At 58.6% G+C, this 17,173-nt stretch overlaps 2 protein-coding genes across 9 annotated transcripts; both read left to right on the top strand.

Annotated features, from left to right (window-relative positions):
• Positions 1-1,385: 1,385 nt before the first annotated feature.
• LOC118657970 (GEM interacting protein) lies at positions 1,386-11,212 on the top strand. Of its 6 annotated transcripts, none has more exons than XR_004968152.1 (21): positions 1,386-1,554; positions 2,486-2,570; positions 2,952-3,027; positions 3,136-3,193; positions 3,810-3,935; positions 4,016-4,080; positions 4,185-4,292; positions 4,844-4,924; positions 5,001-5,171; positions 5,262-5,399; positions 5,766-5,962; positions 6,283-6,548; positions 6,839-6,916; positions 6,990-7,144; positions 7,437-7,625; positions 7,728-7,865; positions 7,968-8,164; positions 8,459-8,846; positions 9,087-9,196; positions 10,171-10,237; positions 10,366-10,437. XR_004968152.1 is itself a non-coding variant. In XM_036312750.1 (21 exons), exons 1-21 carry the CDS (start codon positions 1,536-1,538, stop codon positions 10,740-10,742), a joined length of 2,910 nt encoding a protein of 969 aa, XP_036168643.1. In that variant the 5' UTR covers positions 1,391-1,535; the 3' UTR covers positions 10,743-11,212. The 6 variants fall into 6 exon arrangements, 5 of the variants coding, with proteins under 5 accessions (XP_036168645.1, XP_036168642.1, XP_036168643.1 ...); XM_036312750.1 differs by lacking the exon at positions 9,087-9,196 and having other exon boundaries at positions 1,391-1,554; positions 6,283-6,389; positions 6,459-6,548; positions 10,366-11,212; XM_036312749.1 differs by lacking the exon at positions 9,087-9,196 and having other exon boundaries at positions 1,390-1,554; positions 10,366-11,212.
• A 94-nt stretch (positions 11,213-11,306) lies between these two features.
• Positions 11,307-15,455, top strand: LPAR2 (lysophosphatidic acid receptor 2). 3 transcript variants are annotated; one of them, XM_036312754.1, is made up of 3 exons: positions 11,307-11,548; positions 13,175-13,916; positions 14,611-15,455. In XM_036312754.1, the coding sequence occupies exons 1-3, from the start codon at positions 11,342-11,344 to the stop codon at positions 14,922-14,924; spliced, it is 1,263 nt and encodes a 420-aa protein (XP_036168647.1). In that variant the 5' UTR covers positions 11,307-11,341; the 3' UTR covers positions 14,925-15,455. The 3 variants fall into 3 exon arrangements, with proteins under 3 accessions (XP_036168647.1, XP_036168650.1, XP_036168648.1); XM_036312757.1 differs by having other exon boundaries at positions 14,376-14,750; XM_036312755.1 differs by lacking the exon at positions 11,307-11,548 and adding an exon at positions 11,992-12,141.
• Positions 15,456-17,173: the final 1,718 nt, after the last annotated feature.

Here is a 17,173-nt window from a genome sequence, read left to right as displayed (position 1 = left end):
CTCAGAGCTCTGCATATTCCCTGGTTTAATAAGCACCCCCGTATGTCAGCTTCATATTTTCACACCTCAGGCACTGGGGGAGGCTTAGGATCTATGGCTTTTTCCCCTTTTCAGTTATATGCAAAATGGCAGCATGCCTTCTCTGCATGGTGTCTTATATGTGAGGAAGTTCAATCCACACCATTAGAATGCTGACTCAGGCTGGGGTCCTGAGGCATCTGGGTGCTGTTGCCATTTCAGTCACAGCCAGACTGACCCAGCAGCCTGGCTCTGACCTTACAATGACTGTCCTTCCTTTCAAAGGGCGCTCAATGCAATCGGCAATGTCAGGGCAGGCAGCACGAGAGCAACCGGTTGGAGATAACAGCGAAAAACTTTAGGAAGCAAAGTTATAAACATGAAGTCTAATTACAGCCAGAAATTCCACTGAGTGAAGAGTGGGTGCATTTTTATAACAGAAGCTGCTTGTGACCACCGCAGGCGAGGGGACCCAGACTCACACTTCTGGGCCGCCTGCCCACCGATGCTAATTGGGGAACTCAGTCCTTTCCTGCCCTCGGTCATCCTCGGTAGCCCACCCCCGTCTGCTTCCCCAGTGAGTGGAGTGTAGCCTGCAGGCCTTGGGAGGCCTTGGGAAGCAGCAGGGACCAGCCATGGATACCTGTGAGCATCATGAGCACTGGCTGGCCAAGGTCCGGGGGTGGGGTTGGCCCCAGACCGCAGCCTGCAGAGGGTTGCTGTGGTCATGTGGAATGTAGAGGGAGGCCAGATCCCTGCGACAACTTGAGGCGACTCAGGAGAGCAGTCTGGAATTGGGTTTGCCAGGGATGATTGGGGGCTCGGGAGGGTTTCTGTGCCATCCTCATCACTACCCCATCCCACCCCGGGCCTGAAAAGAACTGAGGGCTACGCTGTAATTGGCCCTCAAGAGCCTGATCTAGCTTTGAGGGTCACTGGGAGTCCCCCAGGCCAGGAGTTTCTGGGCACAAAGTGTTAGGTGACTTCTGATTCGCCTGTAATTGGGCAGGACTGCGGGCCTCCACAAGGGGCTCCATGTCTCTAGTCCGGCTGGACGGGTTCGGGGGTCCACGGAGCCCTGAGCAGGATGTCACTGGGTGTGTGCAAGGGTCGAAGACCGGTGGACTCGGGTCACTCCTGGGGGAGTGTGCTGGCGCTTTGGGACCTCGCAAAGATCTGAGAAGGAGAACCCTGGCCAGGATGGAGTCCTGGAGTGCCCAGGTGTGGGGTGGCCGCCCAGGAGGCACTGGCCTTACAGCATCTCTGCCCTTGAGCAGGGAGCTCCTTCAGCGCTTCCGAGCCTGGGGGCGTGGCCTCGGGCAAGGGCGTGTTTAGCTTAATAAAGTGGGGGCGTGGCCTCGGGCAAGGGCGTGTTTAGCTTGATAAAGTGGGGGCGTGGCCTGCCATGGGGCGGGGAGACGCGGAAGCTGGTGGTAGCCCGAGCAGAAAATCTGGGCTAGGCCCAGCCGGCGGTTCCATCATCTCAGTCCCTGTCCCCACCGAGCAACCCGTAGGCCATGGACGCAGCAGAGCCGGGTAGGCGGTCCGGGATACGGGATCAAGAGGGGCATCAGCCATACTCGCTTCCTAAACTGAGGGCCTATGGTTGTCCCTCTCTGTCCTAGAGCAGGGGAAGGAGTTCCTGAATGGGGAGGACGCCGGGGATCCTCCATTGTGGGCACCGTCCCCCCCCAAGCCGAGAGGAGCCCGGGACACCAGTCCCTGACCCCCTCCCCCTTGGAGTCTTCACCCCGGATGCCTGGTTGAAGGGGCCCAGGAAGGGGAAGTGGCTGCTTCTGCTTTTGATATTTGTGATGGGGGCAGGGTGCAACAACCGTGGATGGAGAGGGGAGAGGGCGACAGCGCAGCAGGATCCACACCTGCTGCTCCGCAGCCCAGGGAGGAGCAACGCTGATGGGGCCCCCAGAAGAAGGGCGGGAGAAGCTGTTGCAGAAATGTAGCAAGTTTCCACTTGTTTGGGGGGCTGTCGTTTGTGTCTCTCTGTGCATGTTGAGTGTCAGTCATCAGTCTTCATGGCCCGATGGTTCGGTCTGCCAGTGTTTCTGCCACAGCTCTCTGCCTGTCTGTCCCATGTGTATTTCCATCTGTCTGGCCTGAGTTCCATGTGGCTCCATTGCCAGGCTGGCTCTCGCCCCTGGGGACAGTGTGACTGCATCTGGGGCATCTGTTTTGTCTCTTTGCCTCTGAGCCCGTGTGTTTGTGGCTGTCTCTGCTCTCTGTGTTGGGCTGTGCCTGAGTCCATCTGCCTGGCAAAGTCAGCCCCACCCACCCAAGCCCACCCTCCCTCCATTCCAACTCAGACACCCACCCCATCCCACACTCCCTACAGAACCAGAACTTTCTGTCTTGCTCCTCTTTCTTTCTCTCTCCCCACCTCCAAACAGCCAGCCGAGGTGCTGTGGACTGAAGGAGGCTTCGTGTACCCATACATGACCCCCGCTTTCAGGGCTTCCCCCGGCTCCTGAGAGCAGGAAGAGGTACAGTGACATCTTTCGGAGCCTGGACAACCTTGAAATTTCGCTGGGGAACGCGTGAGTCTCAGACTGGGTCGCCCCCAAATCCTGCCAAAATCTCCAAAACACCCAAAATTCACCCCCCCAAAATCCACTGGAAATCCCTATAGTGGTCCTAGAACCCCCACATATCCTCTGGTGACCCCTTAAAACATTTGAGACCCCTATAATCCCACTCTCTGAATCCCAAAGTTACCTGTAACCTGTCAAACTCTGTCTCCTGTCTCATAAAAAAGCTCACCTGGTTGTCCCCCAAAACCCCATCCCTTAGACCTCCCAGATACAAGAGATGTCACTGAGGTGGTATCAGGACCATCTGCCAAAATTCCCTGGGACCCTCAGCACCCTGAGCAGGACAGCCTGGGTGGAGGGTGGTATCCTGATACCCTTACCTCCCAGGACCCTTGAGATGCTGGCTGGAGACCCTATACTTTCAGGAGACCCAGAGCCTGACAAGACCCTCACGGCCACTGTGGTGAGAGGTGGAGCCAAGGGGGCAGGAAGGAGGGCCTCCAGGAGGAGGGGCTTTAAGGAGGGGTCCCCTGCCCTGCATGTTCCTGAATGCTGTCTTCCTCCCCCTCAGACCAGTGAAACCAGCCATTGGAGTGGCCCCTCCCCAGAGGGTCCTGCACCCCTTACAGGTAAGGGGGTTTGAAGCCAGGAGGTGGGGGCAGAAAGTTCTTCCCTTAAGTCAGCGGTTCTCAACCTGTGGGTCGCGACCCCTTTGGAAGTTGAACGACCCTTTCACAGGGGTCGCCTAAGACCATCGGAAAACACATATATAATTACATATTGTTTTTGTGATGAATCACTATGCTTTAATTATGTTCAATGTGTAACAATGAAAATACATCCTGCAGATCAGATATTTACATGACGATTCATAACAGTAGCAAGATTACAGTTATGAAGTAGCAACGAAAATAATTTATGGTTGGGGGTCACCTCAACATGAGGAACTGTTTTAAAGGGTCGCAGCATTAGGAAGGTTGAGAACCACTCTCTTAAGTCATCACCGACTGCCTGTCCTGTGCACCCGGGACACTGCAGTGCACAGAGCGGATGTGAGCCCCTGCCCTCAGGGAGCCCCAGTCTGGGTGGAGAATCCGCATAAAATTGCAAGTCACTGTAAAGGGCATTTTGGGGAGTCATAGGGTGTAGAATAAAGGTCACTGGTCAGGTCTAGAGGCTCCAATGAGGTTAGGGTTTCAAGGGATTTTAGGATTCAGAGGTCAGAGGTCCACCTGTCTGCCCCAGGGGAGGAACTGGACTTGCGGCTCATTCGGACCAAGGGTGGTGTGGACGCAGCCCTGGAGTATGCCAAGACCTGGAGCCGCTATGCGAAGGAGCTGCTAGCCTGGACCGAGAAGAGAGCCAGCCTTGGTGAGGGTCCTTCCACCGGCCCCAGGCTCCAGGCAGCTCCCCCTCCCTGCCCAGCTCAGACCCTTGCTGTCTCCCCCCAGAGCTAGATTTTACCAAAAGCATTATGAAGATCGCGGAGGCTGGCAAGGTGTCAATCCACCAGCAGGTAACCATGACCAGCCCCCCTCCCCCCCAGAGCCCAAACCCTTTGGAAAGAACCACAGCCCAACCCCACCCCTAGATCCTCAGCATCTTCCACCCCCACCCCAGAGCCACATGCCCCTGCAGTACATCTACACCCTGTTTCTGGAGCACGACCTCAGCCTGGGAGCCCTGGCCATGGAGACAGTGGCCCAGCAGAAAAGAGACTACTACCAGGTGAGGGAGCCATGCTGCCCACGACCATTCCGTTCACTCCACCCAGCGTCAGAGCTCTTTTGCTGATGAGGATGCTAAGGCCCATGCATGCTGAGGAACTTGACCAAGGTTACCCAGCAGAGATTCAAACCAGGCTTCCTGTGCAATTGCAAAACTGCATTTGTTTGTTGGTGGGGCGCAAGGTGAGGTGCTGAGTGTTCCCAGGAAGAGTCTCTTGGCATCTCTGGATCAAGGCAGAAAGGATGAAGTGACCACTAAGACTTCTTATTGGGACACGGAGTGGGGGTGACGGTGTCACCGGGGGGTGGCTGGTCAGGGTCACCCTGGGGGCAGGACCCCGCAGGAGTGGGACCTAGGCAGAGGTACATTCAGGGTCTGAGGCAGGGACTGGCTCTCCGTGGAGATGGAGTGAGTCCTGGTACCCTGGGTGAGAAGACCCTCTGGGAGACTGCAGACCCTGAAAAGGATCCAGAGGGTGACAGGCACCTGGCCTCAGGGAACGGAAGGACCAGTGGCCCTGAGGCAGCATCCCCGTCCCCCATCATTGCCAGCCCCTGGCCGCCAAACGGACTGAGATTGAGAAGTGGCGGAAGGAGTTCAAGGAGCAGTGGATGAAAGAGCAGAAGCGGATGGTGAGGCCCGGGTGGGTGAGGATGAGCTAGGGGAGGGGAGGACGGGGCACTGACTGTGCTCCTGCCCTTCCCCCAGAACGAAGCGGTGCAGGCACTGCGGAGAGCCCAGCTCCATTACCTGCATCGCAGCGAGGACCTGCAGGTGCGCGCCCAGGCATCCTCGGAGGACCCAGCCCCCCAGGCCTCACCGGGACACAGCAAACAGCAAGAGCGGCGGCGGCGCTCCCGAGAGGAGGCCCAGGCCAAGGTGGTGACCCTGCCCCTCGGCCCCCTAGTGCTTCGGTGCTCCCCACCCCATGCTGTCTCCCACCTGTACCCCCGGCCTTGCTTTCTCCAGGTGCAGGAGGCAGAGGCGTTGTACCAGGCCTGCGTCCGTGAGGCCAATGCGAGGCAGCAGGACTTAGAGGCCACCAAACAGCGAATCGTGTCACACATACGCAAGCTGGTGCTGCAGGGGGACGAAGTGATGAGGCGGGTGAGACCCTACCCCAAGCCGAGCGCCCCTCCCTCCTGGCATCTCTGGATCCAGGCAGAAAGGATGAAGTGACCACTAAGTCTTCTTGTTGGGACACGGAGTGGGAGTGACGGTGTCACCAGGGGGTGGCTGGTCAGATCCTAAACTGTCTCCAGGGTACCAGGACTCACTCATCTCCATGATGGCCAGTCCCTGCCTCACACCCTTGATGTACCTCTGCCTAGGTCCCACTCCTATGGGGTCCTGCTCCCAGGATGACCCTGACCGGCCACCACCCCCCGGTGACACCCTCATCCCTAGGCTGCTTCCCACTGTCTGACTCCACGCCCCCTCTCATGTGTGGTCTCCGTGGTCTCCACCTGGCAGGTGACTCTGGGACTGTTCCGGCTTCGAGGGGCGCAAGCAGAGCGTGGTCCCCGCGCCTTTACCGCCCTGGCCGAGTGCTGCGCGCCCTTCGAGCCTGGCCAGCGCTACCAGGAGTTCGTGCGGACACTGCAGCCAGAGGCCCCGCCACCCCCACCACCTGCCTTCTCTTTCCAGGAGTTTGTTCCTACCCCGCACAGGTGGGCCCCTAGGAGCAGAGTCAGGAAGGAGCCCCAGACATGGGGCGGGCTGTTGGCGTCTTGGGCTGAGAACTTGGGGTCAAAGAACTCAAAGCCTCAGCACTTGGATTTAGTACCCAAGGCTCTCTCTCATCCGGGAAGCGGGGGTTGTCCCAGTCCTGGGAGGGTCGGGACTTTAAGATCGCTGCACTGGCCACATGCTCATACACCTCAGGGCTTGCAGACCCAAGTACTTGGAGTTGGATGCACGATGCGGAGCCTGGGTGCTATCGCCTTGGCCAGTGTCCTGGTTCTCAGAGCCCTCAAACCTGTCCTCTCAGCTCCCCTCTAGACACAAAGAAAAAGCTCTCCGGCCCCCCACCTCCTCGGTTGGATGAGAGTGCAGCTGAGCCAGGCCCTGGGGAGGACACAGGCGCCGGCTGGCAGGGTGAGTGCAGTGAGGGTTGGGAGGAGTGGTGCTGGGGAGGGTCGTCCTCATTGACCTCTTCCCTCCTAGGGACTCCGGGCCCCACTCCAGGCAGCGACGTGGACAGCGTGGGCGGTAGCAGCGAGTCTCGATCCCTGGACTCTCCCACTTCCAGCCCAGGTGGGGCCAGGACCTGGCCCTGACCCACTCCTAACTCTGACCCTCCTCCAGCCCTGGCCAGGCTCTGACCTTTAATCTTTAACCTACCCTTTGACCTTTAACCTACCCACACTCCTGACCTATTTCTTCAGCCTCTGACCTATCTGACCCCCCACGTACACACCTTCAACCCTTTCCCCAAGGATATCTGTGGGTGGTTCTGAAAGGCCTGAAAACTAGGAAAGTCTGCTTAGCTTTGGAACTTCCCCATGACCCCTATGACCCCAACCTCTGGGACCCTCTGACTCCAGGCCCTGGTACGAGGCGGCTGGTGAAGGTCTCATCCACAGGCACTGAGTCTTCAGATGACTTTGAGGAGCGAGACCCTGGTAAGGCTGGAAGCAGGTGGGGCAGGACGGGGGCAGGGATAGACCAGGCCCCCCTCACCCTACTTTCCCACAGACCTGGGAGATGGGCTTGAGAACGGGTCCGGCAGCCCCTTCAGGAAGTGGACGCTCTCCAACGCAGCCCAGACTCACCGGCTGCGGCGACTGAGGGGCCCAGCCAAGTGCCGCGAGTGTGAGGCCTTCATGGTCAGCGGGACCGAATGTGAGGAGGTGTGGCCCGGGCCGATGACCCAGTGCTCTCTGCTGACCCCACTGACCTCCCGGAGCCCCAGGCACCTCCATGACCTGATATTCCTGTGACCTTCCTGCCCCTGGACCAGCCCTGATCGAATGATTGCCATGAGCTTCCCGTTCCCTAAGGATCCTCCCAACCTTCACTTCTGCTTACCCCCTATGACCTCCCTGACCTTTTTTTTAGGAAACTGTTCTTTATTTATGCAAAACATTTTCTAAATTAATTTTTATTTGCTACCAATGAATTTGCTCCCACCCCCACCCCCAGTGCTTTCTGACCTGCCACAAGCGCTGCCTTGAGACTCTGCTGATCCTCTGTGGACACAGGCGGCTCCCAGCCCGGACACCCCTCTTCGGGGTCAACTTCCTGCAGCTGCCCAGGGACTTCCCGGAGGAGGTGCCCTTTGTCGTCACCAAGTGCACGGCTGAGATAGAACAGCGCGCTCTGGGTGTGCAGGTGCTACGTTGACCCTTGACCTTTGACCATCCCCAGCAATGGCCTGGCCCTCTCCATGGCTGGATTACTACCCAGGTGTTTATTTCCCACCCTACCCTACAGGGCATTTATCGGGTCAGCGGGTCCCGAATCCGTGTAGAACGGCTGTGTCAGGCTTTCGAGAATGGCCGAGCGTTGGTGGACCTGTCTGGGAACTCACCTCATGATGTCTCAACTGTGCTCAAGCGATTCCTCCAGGAGGTGGGTGCTCAGGGGACAGGGCAGGGCCAGCTGGGCAGGCTGAGGCTAAGGACCCTCTGCAGCCTACCCACACCCATGTTCCCTCTGCCATTCCACCCCCAGCTCACTGACCCCGTGGTCCCCTCCCACTTCTACGATGCCTTCATCTCTCTGGCTAAAACCCTGCATGCAAACCCCGGGCACGACTCTGAGACCCCAAGTCCCAGTCCTGAGGTTATTCGCTTGCTGAAGACCCTCTTGGTGCAGCTGCCTGACTCTAACTACAACACCCTGCGGCATCTGGTGGCTCATCTGTTCAGGTGTGCACTGTCCCTGACCTTGAAGTGGATCTGTGACTACTGGACATGTGACTACTGACCCCTGACACTGACCTCTGACCTTTGCATGTATTTTCTAAGCTCTGAGCCTTAATACATGACTTCTGACTTTCGGTGCCTACTCCTGCACCCCTTAGCTGGGCATAGAGCTGCTGGTCTCCAACTATGACCAGGGCACTGACCGTGACTTGGGCAAGTCACCACTAGTCCGGCCTCCAGGTCCCACCTGATAAGTGACGACTGTGCACTCTGTGCCTTTCCTTCTCCTCACCCCAGGGTGGCTGCACAGTTTGAGGAAAACAAGATGTCTGCCAACAACTTGGGCATTGTGTTTGGACCCACGCTGCTGCGGCCACCGGACGATCCTGGGGCAGCTGCCACCGGCTCTGTTACCTGCCTCCTGGACTTCGGGCACCAGGCCCAGCTTGTCGAGTTCCTCATAGTGCACTATGAGCAGATCTTTGGGATGGACGAGCTCCCCCTGGCCACTGAGCTCCCACCTCAAGACCCCAGCTCAGGCCCTGGGACCCTCACAACCTGCCCCCAGCCAGCACCCCCATACCTTGCCCCAGATCCCCTGCCCCCAACCTTACCCTCAGATTCAGACCCAGACCCTGAGCCCCACAGTGCCCTGGAGAAGCAGCCCGAGGTCATGCCCTCTGAGGTAGGAACCAGCTGGGCCCACAGACATGGGGAGGGTCCTTTCTCCATTTCATCTTCTCATTCGCTCTCTCTCCTCCTTTCCTTTCCCTTTAAAATGTTCTCTTTCACTCCTTCCTTATGTACCCTGTGCTCATTCTAGAAGGAGAAGTGAGGAGTGGAATTGGGGAGGGGAGGGAGCGTTAATAATGGAGTGACAACAGGATACAGCCCTGCAGAGGGTGATCATTCATCCCTTCAACAGAATACTTATTTAACACCTACTGTGTGCCAAGCAGTGCTTTTGGCATTACATATACATCAGTGAGCAGAATATTCAAAGACCCTATTCTCTTGGTGCCTGCATTCTCATGGGTAAGCAACCAGCAATAAACAAGAAATATGATACAGAGTTAGTTATATAGGATGTTACATGGTGACAAGTACTATAGAGGAAAGAAAGAGTAGCATAAGGTAAGGGATATCAGGGACAGGAGGTGAGAGGTGATGGACAGTTTGTAGCAGTAAGTAGGATGGTGTGGGCAGGTCTCTTGGAGAAGGTGGATTTGAACAAAGACTGGGAGGTTGTGAAGGAGAAATAAGCCAGGGAAGGGCAGGGTAAGTGCGTTCCAGGCAAAGGGAATGGCCAATGCAAAGGCCCTGAGGTGGGAGCATGCCTGGTGTGTTCAAGGCACAGCTCCATGGTGTAATGAATGAAGGGAAGGCGAGGCCAAAGAGGTCACCTACTATGCGTGAGCACTTTACAGGCTTCCTGTCATTCTCGCCACAGCCCCGAGCGGTAGATACTGTTAGTGAAAACCATTTACAGAGGAGACCCCTTGGGAGGTTTCCTGGTCCCTCGGGTTCTGCTACACCTGCCACTCCTGAGCGTGCAGACCTCCTCCACTGCAGTCCCTAGGGTTGCTGGTAAGCGGTAGGACTCTGAGAGCTGGAATGACTCAAAGTGTTCAGGACGGTTCTGACTCATAGAAAGAACTCCGGCTGCTATTAGCATTCAGCTAAAGGCAGAACAGAGAGACTATACAGCTAACTGGGCATAAGATTGCAGAGAACAGAACAGGAAGGAGCGTCACCTCATCCTAGTGTGGAGATGAGTAAGTCACAGCCTGGTTGGCTTCTGCTGAACCCGGGCGGCCCAGCCCTCAGAGCCCACAGTGGAGACCAGTAACATTGCTCTGCACAGCAGGACAGTTAAGGGCACCACATCTTCCCAGACACCAAAACTACAAAGGAACTTGCATGTCCAGGAACAAACTCTCGGTTCTCCAAGAGTCGCAGAGAACTGGGATTTTATTGTGGGGGTCTTGGTCTTGGGTTTCTCCCTACAGATTCTAACTCCACAGAGTGACCAGAGAGAGGAAGTGGCCCAAGACACCAAAGAGGAGAGAGGGGAAGGTGAGTGTGTTGGGAGTAAACCGGGAGTTCTGGGGGTACCCTGCCCGGGTAGCTCGGCAGAGAGATGACTCCCGGGAGGGATGTCCAGAGGCCGAGTGATGCTCAGCAGTGACCACCCCATTCCACAGTGTCCAGCCAAGGCCCCGAGGACTCACTCCTGGGGACACAGTCCCGTGGCTACTTCAGCCGCCAGCCAGTGAAGTATCACCGGGGAGGCGTGCGGCCTGTCACCCACCAGCTGTCCAGCCTGGCCCTGGTGGCTTTCAAAATTGACGAGGAGACTCCTGTCACATCAGGGCCTCAAGGGAGCTTGCGGGGGAGGGGACCGGGCCCTGCTGCAGCCTCCCCTGAGGGCAATCCACCACGCCGCACCCCACTGCCCAAGCACTTTGAGATCACCCAGGAGACAGCTCGGCTGCTCTCCAAGCTGCACAGAGAGGAGGTGCCCACGGCCACCTGCTGCCCGGACCTTCCGCCTGAGGATGAGGAAGTCGAGCGTCTCTGACCAGCTCAGCCCTCTGACCAAGTGGCCCAGGACTGAGGACATAGACTCACTTCTCCCCAGGAGTTCAATGTTGGGGGATCAGGAGAGTTCCTATAAGGAAAAACTACAGGCCTGGGGGAAGACTAAAACCCTTTTGGGGACAGTGTACCAGGATCCCCCCACGAGACACGGGTTACTGCCAAGCATCAGGGCCACTCAGGTTCAGAGGTCACTCAGGGTCAATACTCAGGTCCAATACAGGTCACAGGATCCTTGGGGTCCGCCCTAGTCTCTGACCCCTTGGACAGGGGTACCGTTGGCTACTTTGGTCGTGGCCACTTCCCCACCTCAGCCCACCTCCTTCGCTGACCCCAAGTGACCTGCTTCTGGAGTGGGGGGAGTGACAGCCAGATACATCCCGGCCGGCCGGTCGGTCGGTCGGTCGGTCGTGCCTGGGGTCTGACGGCCCCTGAATAAACTGTGTCCTTATGCCCGTCAGTGTCTTTCTTTGCCAGGTGAGGGCAGCAGCCTTTGGCCCCGTTTTACCACCAGGGAAACCAAGGCCGCCTTTCTTTGGGCACCGATAGGCGGTCAGGCTGGACGGGGCACCGAGCTGACTCATGCCACCCGGCCCTGCGGGAGCTCCCGGCCCGTCCTGCATAACCAAATATAACAAAGTGAAGATAACCCGGACAATGGAGCTGTGTGCTCTGGGCCGGGCTGCGGGAGCCCAGGGCCCGGGCAGGGGGCAGCGCCGCCGGGGCGGGGAGGCGCGGGGGCGGCACTTCGAGAACCAGCGCGGCGGGACCGGACCGCCAGCCGAGGAGGTCGGCAGAGTGCGGGGGCCGCGGCGCGGGCATCTCCAGCCGGGAGCCCGCGGTGGGGCGGGGGTCCGGGCGGTGGGCCCGGGCGGATCAGGGCGGGGCCTGGAGCTCGGCGGCGGATTGGACGCGAGGGAGCGGGGCTGGGCCGGGCCGGGGTGCGGACCCTGGGACCCCCGGAGCCGAGCCCGGGCGGCGCGAGGTCACGGCGGGAGTTCTCCAGCCGCGAGTGACTCAGCCGCCCCGAGGCCCGAAACTGCGGGCGCGCGAGGTGTGCGGGGACGGGCGGGGGTCCCGCGCCGGAAGTGGAGAGGGGCCGCGAGGCGGGAGGAAATGGGGGACCGCGGTTCCGGACGACCCTGTGCTCCGCGCGCGGCGGGGGCGGGGCGGGGCGCCCCCAGGGGCGGGGGCGGGGCGCCGGGCTGGGCCGGGACCGGCTGGGACAGGACCGGGAGGGCGGCACCGCCTCCCGCGCCGTGTGCCGCCCGCGCTGAGCGCACTCACACTTGCGCTCCCTGCGCGCTCGCTGGGCCATGGGTGCCCGGCCCGGCCCTCCGTGCTGCGCGGCCGCCCGGTCTGCGGCGTGAAGGACCGCCCAGGTGAGGCCGGCACGGACGGGGCGGGTGGGCCGGGCCCCCGGGAGGGTGTGGCGCCTGCCCGCGGGGCCCAGGTGCCGCCCTCCTCCCCTCGCCCTCCTCCCAGCCTGGGCGCTCGAAAGCCCCGCCGGCTGCGCCCTTCGCGGAGGCCACCGGAGCCCGCGTCCCCCGAGCGGCCTGACCCCGCCCGCACCGGCAGCGCGCTCGTCCGAAGCCCGTCGCCCAACTCCCGGGCTGTCCGCTCGGCCCCCGTCACCTCCAGGCCCAGCACCACCGCCTGCGGGGCCCCAGCAGAGGCCCCACCGCGCGCACATGCCCCTGAGCTCTGCTCTCTGCAGCGACCCCGACACTGAGCTTCCCTCCCTCCCTCCCTCCCCGCTCACACCCCTTTGTCCTGCCCTAACCCAGCCTCCCGACCAGAGCAGACTGGACCCAGACTGCTGGAACTAAGCTGATGGATTTTGTTTGTTCCTTTAGGTTACAAAACAGAACCAACTGGGGGGCGGGCGGGAGACAAACAAACAAACAAACCCAGCCAGTTGTTTGATTTGGGAGGTAACTTCTGTAAGAGCCTTTTTCTTTCTTTTTCTTTTTTCTGTTAACTCTCACCCGAGGATATTTTTTCAAGAGTGTAAGGGAGGGAGAGAGAGAGAGAGAGAAACATTGATGAGACAGTCAGTTGGCTGCCTCTGGCTCACACTCTGACCAGGGATCGAGCCTGCACCCTCGGTGCGGACCCTTGACCAGAATCAAACCCGGGACCCTTCAGTCCACAGGCCGACGCTCTATCCAGTGGGCTAAGCCAGCTAAGGCTGTGAGAGTCTTATTTGTAAATGAGCAACAGCTGTCCCACCAGCACCCCATAACCCACGGAGCTTGCTTTTCTAGGTCACTCTGGTCCCCCAAACACCACTTTGCCCTGAGGCCTTTGAGTTTGAGAGCTTTGGCCTTCTTGTCCTGATCCTGCCCTCTGTACTGCTCCTTTCTGCATCCTTCCACCACTTGCCGTAGCATTGACCTTTTCCTCTGCCCCCAGGTGGTCACCATGGCCCAGTGCTACTACAACGAGACCATCGGCTTCTTCTACAACAACAGTGGCAAGGAGCTGAGCTCCCACTGGCGGCCGAAGGACGTGGTGGTGGTGGCCCTGGGCCTGACGGTCAGCGTGCTGGTGCTGCTGACCAACCTGCTGATCATCGCGGCCATCGCCTCGAACCGTCGTTTCCACCAGCCCATTTACTACCTGCTTGGCAACCTGGCCGCCGCTGACCTCTTTGCCGGCGTGGCCTACCTCTTCCTCATGTTTCACACTGGCCCGCGCACAGCCCGGCTCTCGCTCCAGGGCTGGTTCGTGCGGCAGGGTCTGCTGGACACCAGCCTGACGGCCTCGGTGGCCACGCTGCTGGCCATCGCCGTGGAGCGGCACCGCAGCGTGATGGCCGTGCAGCTGCACAGCCGCCTGCCGCGTGGCCGCGTCGTCATGCTCATTGTGGGCGTGTGGGCGGCTGCGCTGGGCCTGGGGCTGCTGCCCGCCCACTCCTGGCACTGCCTCTGTGCCCTGGACAGATGCTCACGCATGGCCCCCCTGCTCAGCCGCTCCTACCTGGCGGTCTGGGCCCTGTCCAGCCTGCTCGTCTTCCTGCTCATGGTGGCTGTCTACACCCGCATATTCTTCTACGTTCGTCGGCGGGTGCAGCGCATGGCGGAGCATGTCAGCTGCCACCCCCGTTACCGCGAGACCACGCTCAGCCTGGTCAAGACTGTTGTCATCATCCTGGGTGAGTGGGACCCCACTTTCCCCCAACTCCTCCAAGACCTGATGGAGGAGTGTGATGGGAGGAGATGATTTGGGTGGGGAAGGTTCTCCAAGGAGGTGATATCTGAGCAGAGACCTACTTGCTAGAGAAGGGGAAAGAGTTCCTGGCAGAAGGACAGAGAGCCCCAGGCAGCAATCCCAGAGAGGAGAGCAGGTCAGCACAGCCTCAGAGGGCAGAGATAGAAGTCAGATTTTGTTCTGAATTCCTTAAGGGGGTAACATGGTCACTGGCTGTTGCAATGTAGGATGGTCTGGGTCAGGGAGGCAGCAAGAGGCCTTCCCATTAGGATATGCCCGCCCCCCCCCCCCCCCACACACACACACACACACACAAGAACAAGGAGTGACTCTTCCAATGGTCTCCTTCCCCCCACGGGGTAGCTGGCCTGTCCCACAGTGACGTCTTTTCCCCACAGAACAGATCTCCATGTAGAAATGCCCAGGGCTCTGGCCACAGTGCACCAATTCAGAAAGGTGTCCCTTCTGGCAGATAAGTCAGTGTAAAGAGACCCTTCTTAGCAATTCTGCCCCATCACCCTGCCAAGCCAGCAAGACAAGCCTTCCTCGCACTGCAAACCACAGCTGTTGTCCAAGCTCTGGACACCCCTCCAGGCCTGAGCTTGGAGCTGTGGGTCACCTTGGGCTCCATCCCGCAGGGGCGTTCGTGGTTTGTTGGACGCCGGGCCAGGTGGTGCTACTCCTAGACGGCCTGGACTGCAAGTCCTGCAACGTCCTGGCTGTGGAGAAGTATTTCCTACTCTTGGCCGAGGCCAACTCCCTGGTCAACGCTGTGGTGTACTCCTGCCGCGATGCTGAGATGCGCCGCACCTTCCGCCGCCTCCTCTGCTGTCAGTGCCTCCGCCGGTCCACCCAGGAGTCTGCCCACTACACATCCTCCACCCGCGCAGGCGCCAGCACTCGCATCATGCTTCCTGAGAATGGCCACCCCCTGATGGATTCCACCCTTTAGCCAACCTTGGACTTCAGCAGGAGGCAGCAAGTGCCCGCTTGCACCCCTGACCACTTGTGGATGTGCCCGGTTCAACCCAATTTGAAGGACAGAATTAAAGGCAGACCCTCGGTCTGGATGCCAGACCTCCGCAGACACACACAACTCTGCCTGCTCCGGGGCCTGGGCGTACGTGGTCATCTCCAGGTGCCCAGGACAGTGTCAGATGGGGTACCGGAACTGGCTCTTCAATCATCTCAGGTTTGGGGGTTTTAACAGACATGTTCCTGTTTCACTGCACATCCCTGGTAAACCCTGTGGACTGCTTCCTTGTCCGTGGTGGTGTGTGTTAAAGGTCGGAGAGATGAGGACTCTCAGGCCATGATGCCCAAAGTCACAAGGACAGATCATGGATGCACCATGTGCTTGAGGCTGATTCTTCAGGGGCAGAGTTTGTGGCCCCGTGAAGTCTCCGGGCTTGCCTGTCCCCGTTAGACTTGAGGGTACCCACAAGGAGGACATATTAAGGAGTAAACTTTTATTTTTCCTCTGTGGTCTGCAAAGCACTTTCCGTCGTCAGCTCAGTCTGTCACTAGGTCCCAGAATTGTCCATCTCCGCAGCCCTGTTCTCGTTCCCCTTCAGTCTCTGGCTGGCTGTTCCTCCATCGCGCTTGGAGACTTAGATCTGTTCCCTCTTGTCTGTCGTCTCCACTTGTTCCCTTGCCTCCATCTTGCCAACTGCCTGTCTTCATCCTCTGAAGCTGAGTAGTTCATGGACCGTGTGAGTCCTCTCTTTCCCGCCTGCCCTTTGTCCCAGTCCAGGTTAACAGTCTTGCGTGTCCATCCCACTGCACACCGCACACCCACAGTCAGGGTAGGGGGGTCCATGGAGCAGGGTGCCAGATTTGAGTGTTGCCACTTCTCAAGCTCGCCTGATGTCTGGCACACTGATAAGCACTTCGGGTGCATTAGTTAACTATCGCCTGCAGGGATTACACTTATTTTCAGGTGAGGACAGTGGCTTTGAGAGCTTGAGATCTGGCCCATGGTTCCACAGCTTTGAAAGGACACAGAGATGCATGCAGGGACTAGAGAGGCCCCTGGGGAAGGAGCTTCTGGTTCCCACAAAGTGTGAAATTGGTCACAAGCTCAGCCTAGCTTTTCCCACCTCACCCCACAGCCCCCCAAAGGCTTCAGACACACCAGACTCCTGATGAGGAGCCCCATCTCAGGTGTTCATAGAAGCACCTGCTAGGCATAGTGTAGACCAGGGTCTGGATGCTCTGCTTCCACCTAAGGAGGAGCTGGGGTTATGTCCCTACTTCAGGTTCACACACAGAATAACAGCCGATTCTGAAAGCAGGCCTCCCATCAGAGGCCCAGTTCTTTTTTTTTTTTTTTTAAGTTTTTTTAAAAATACGTATTTATTGATTTCAGAGAGGAAGGGAGAAGGAGAGAGAGAGAGAAACATCCATGATGAGAGAGAATCATTGATCAGCTGCCTTCTGCACGCCCCCCCACTGGGGGTCAAGCCTGCAACCCAGGCCCATGCCCTTGGCTGGAATCAAACCTGGGACCCTTCAGTCTGCAGGCCGACGCTCTGTCCACTAAGCCAAGCCGGCTAGGGCTGAGGCCCAGTTCTTAAGCTACTAATGTACGCATTGCCAAGGAACCAAAAACATCTAAGTCCGCGGTTCTCAACCTGTGGGTCGCGACCCCTTTGGCGGTCGAACGACCCTTTCACAGGGGTCGCCTAAGACCATCCTGCATATCGGATATTTACATTACAATTCATAACAGTAGTAACATTACAGTTATGAAGTAGCAACGAAAATAATTTTATGGTTGGGTCACAACATGAAGAACTGTATTTAAAGGGCCAGAAGGCTGAGAACCACTGATCTAGGTCCTTCTACATTACATGGGGCTGGGCTTCCCTTTGGGGAAACTCCCAGCCCTAAGGCAGCTTTGTGAGGAGGCAAGAATGAACTGGGGTGCTGGGTACTTCTCCAGGGTCCAAAGTGGGCAGCATGGCTCCTGGGGCCTGCAACTCCAGAGGTGATGACCCAGGAATGCAGCTTCCAGCAGGTGCCTGAGCACCTGCCCATGAAAGATGCCGTTTTCGCCTCCACCGAGCTCTGGGCCTGTTGGGTAGACGTGTCATTTTGGGGGCCGAGGCAGCCGACCAATTCCTAGGACCTCGAAAGACAGCTCTGTGCTTCACCGGCTGAGCATCCTCCAGGTTCTAACTCACAGTCCCTGACTCTCCT

This window comes from Myotis myotis, unplaced genomic scaffold, assembly GCF_014108235.1.
Source record: "Myotis myotis isolate mMyoMyo1 unplaced genomic scaffold, mMyoMyo1.p scaffold_m19_p_6, whole genome shotgun sequence".
In the NCBI taxonomy this organism is placed as follows: Eukaryota; Metazoa; Chordata; class Mammalia; order Chiroptera; family Vespertilionidae; genus Myotis; species Myotis myotis.
Note: the sequence above shows the minus strand (reverse complement) of the source record. Positions and strands in the feature narration are given on the sequence as shown.

What these genes read in the sequence shown, in the direction of transcription:
- LPAR2 (XM_036312754.1), top strand. Translation starts at nt 11,342, where the DNA reads ATGCCACCCGGCCCTGCGGGAGCTCCCGGCCCGTCCTGCATAACCAAA. An exon ending in CCGGACCGCCAGCCGAGGAG is followed by an intron (nt 11,549 to 13,174) that starts GTCGGCAGAGTG and finishes CTCTGCCCCCAG; the next exon opens with GTGGTCACCATGGCCCAGTG. An exon ending in GACTGTTGTCATCATCCTGG is followed by an intron (nt 13,917 to 14,610) that starts GTGAGTGGGACC and finishes TCCATCCCGCAG; the next exon opens with GGGCGTTCGTGGTTTGTTGG.
- LOC118657970 (XM_036312749.1), top strand. An exon ending in GAAATTTCGCTGGGGAACGC is followed by an intron (nt 2,571 to 2,951) that starts GTGAGTCTCAGA and finishes CTTACCTCCCAG; the next exon opens with GACCCTTGAGATGCTGGCTG. An exon ending in AGAAAAGAGACTACTACCAG is followed by an intron (nt 4,293 to 4,843) that starts GTGAGGGAGCCA and finishes CATCATTGCCAG; the next exon opens with CCCCTGGCCGCCAAACGGAC.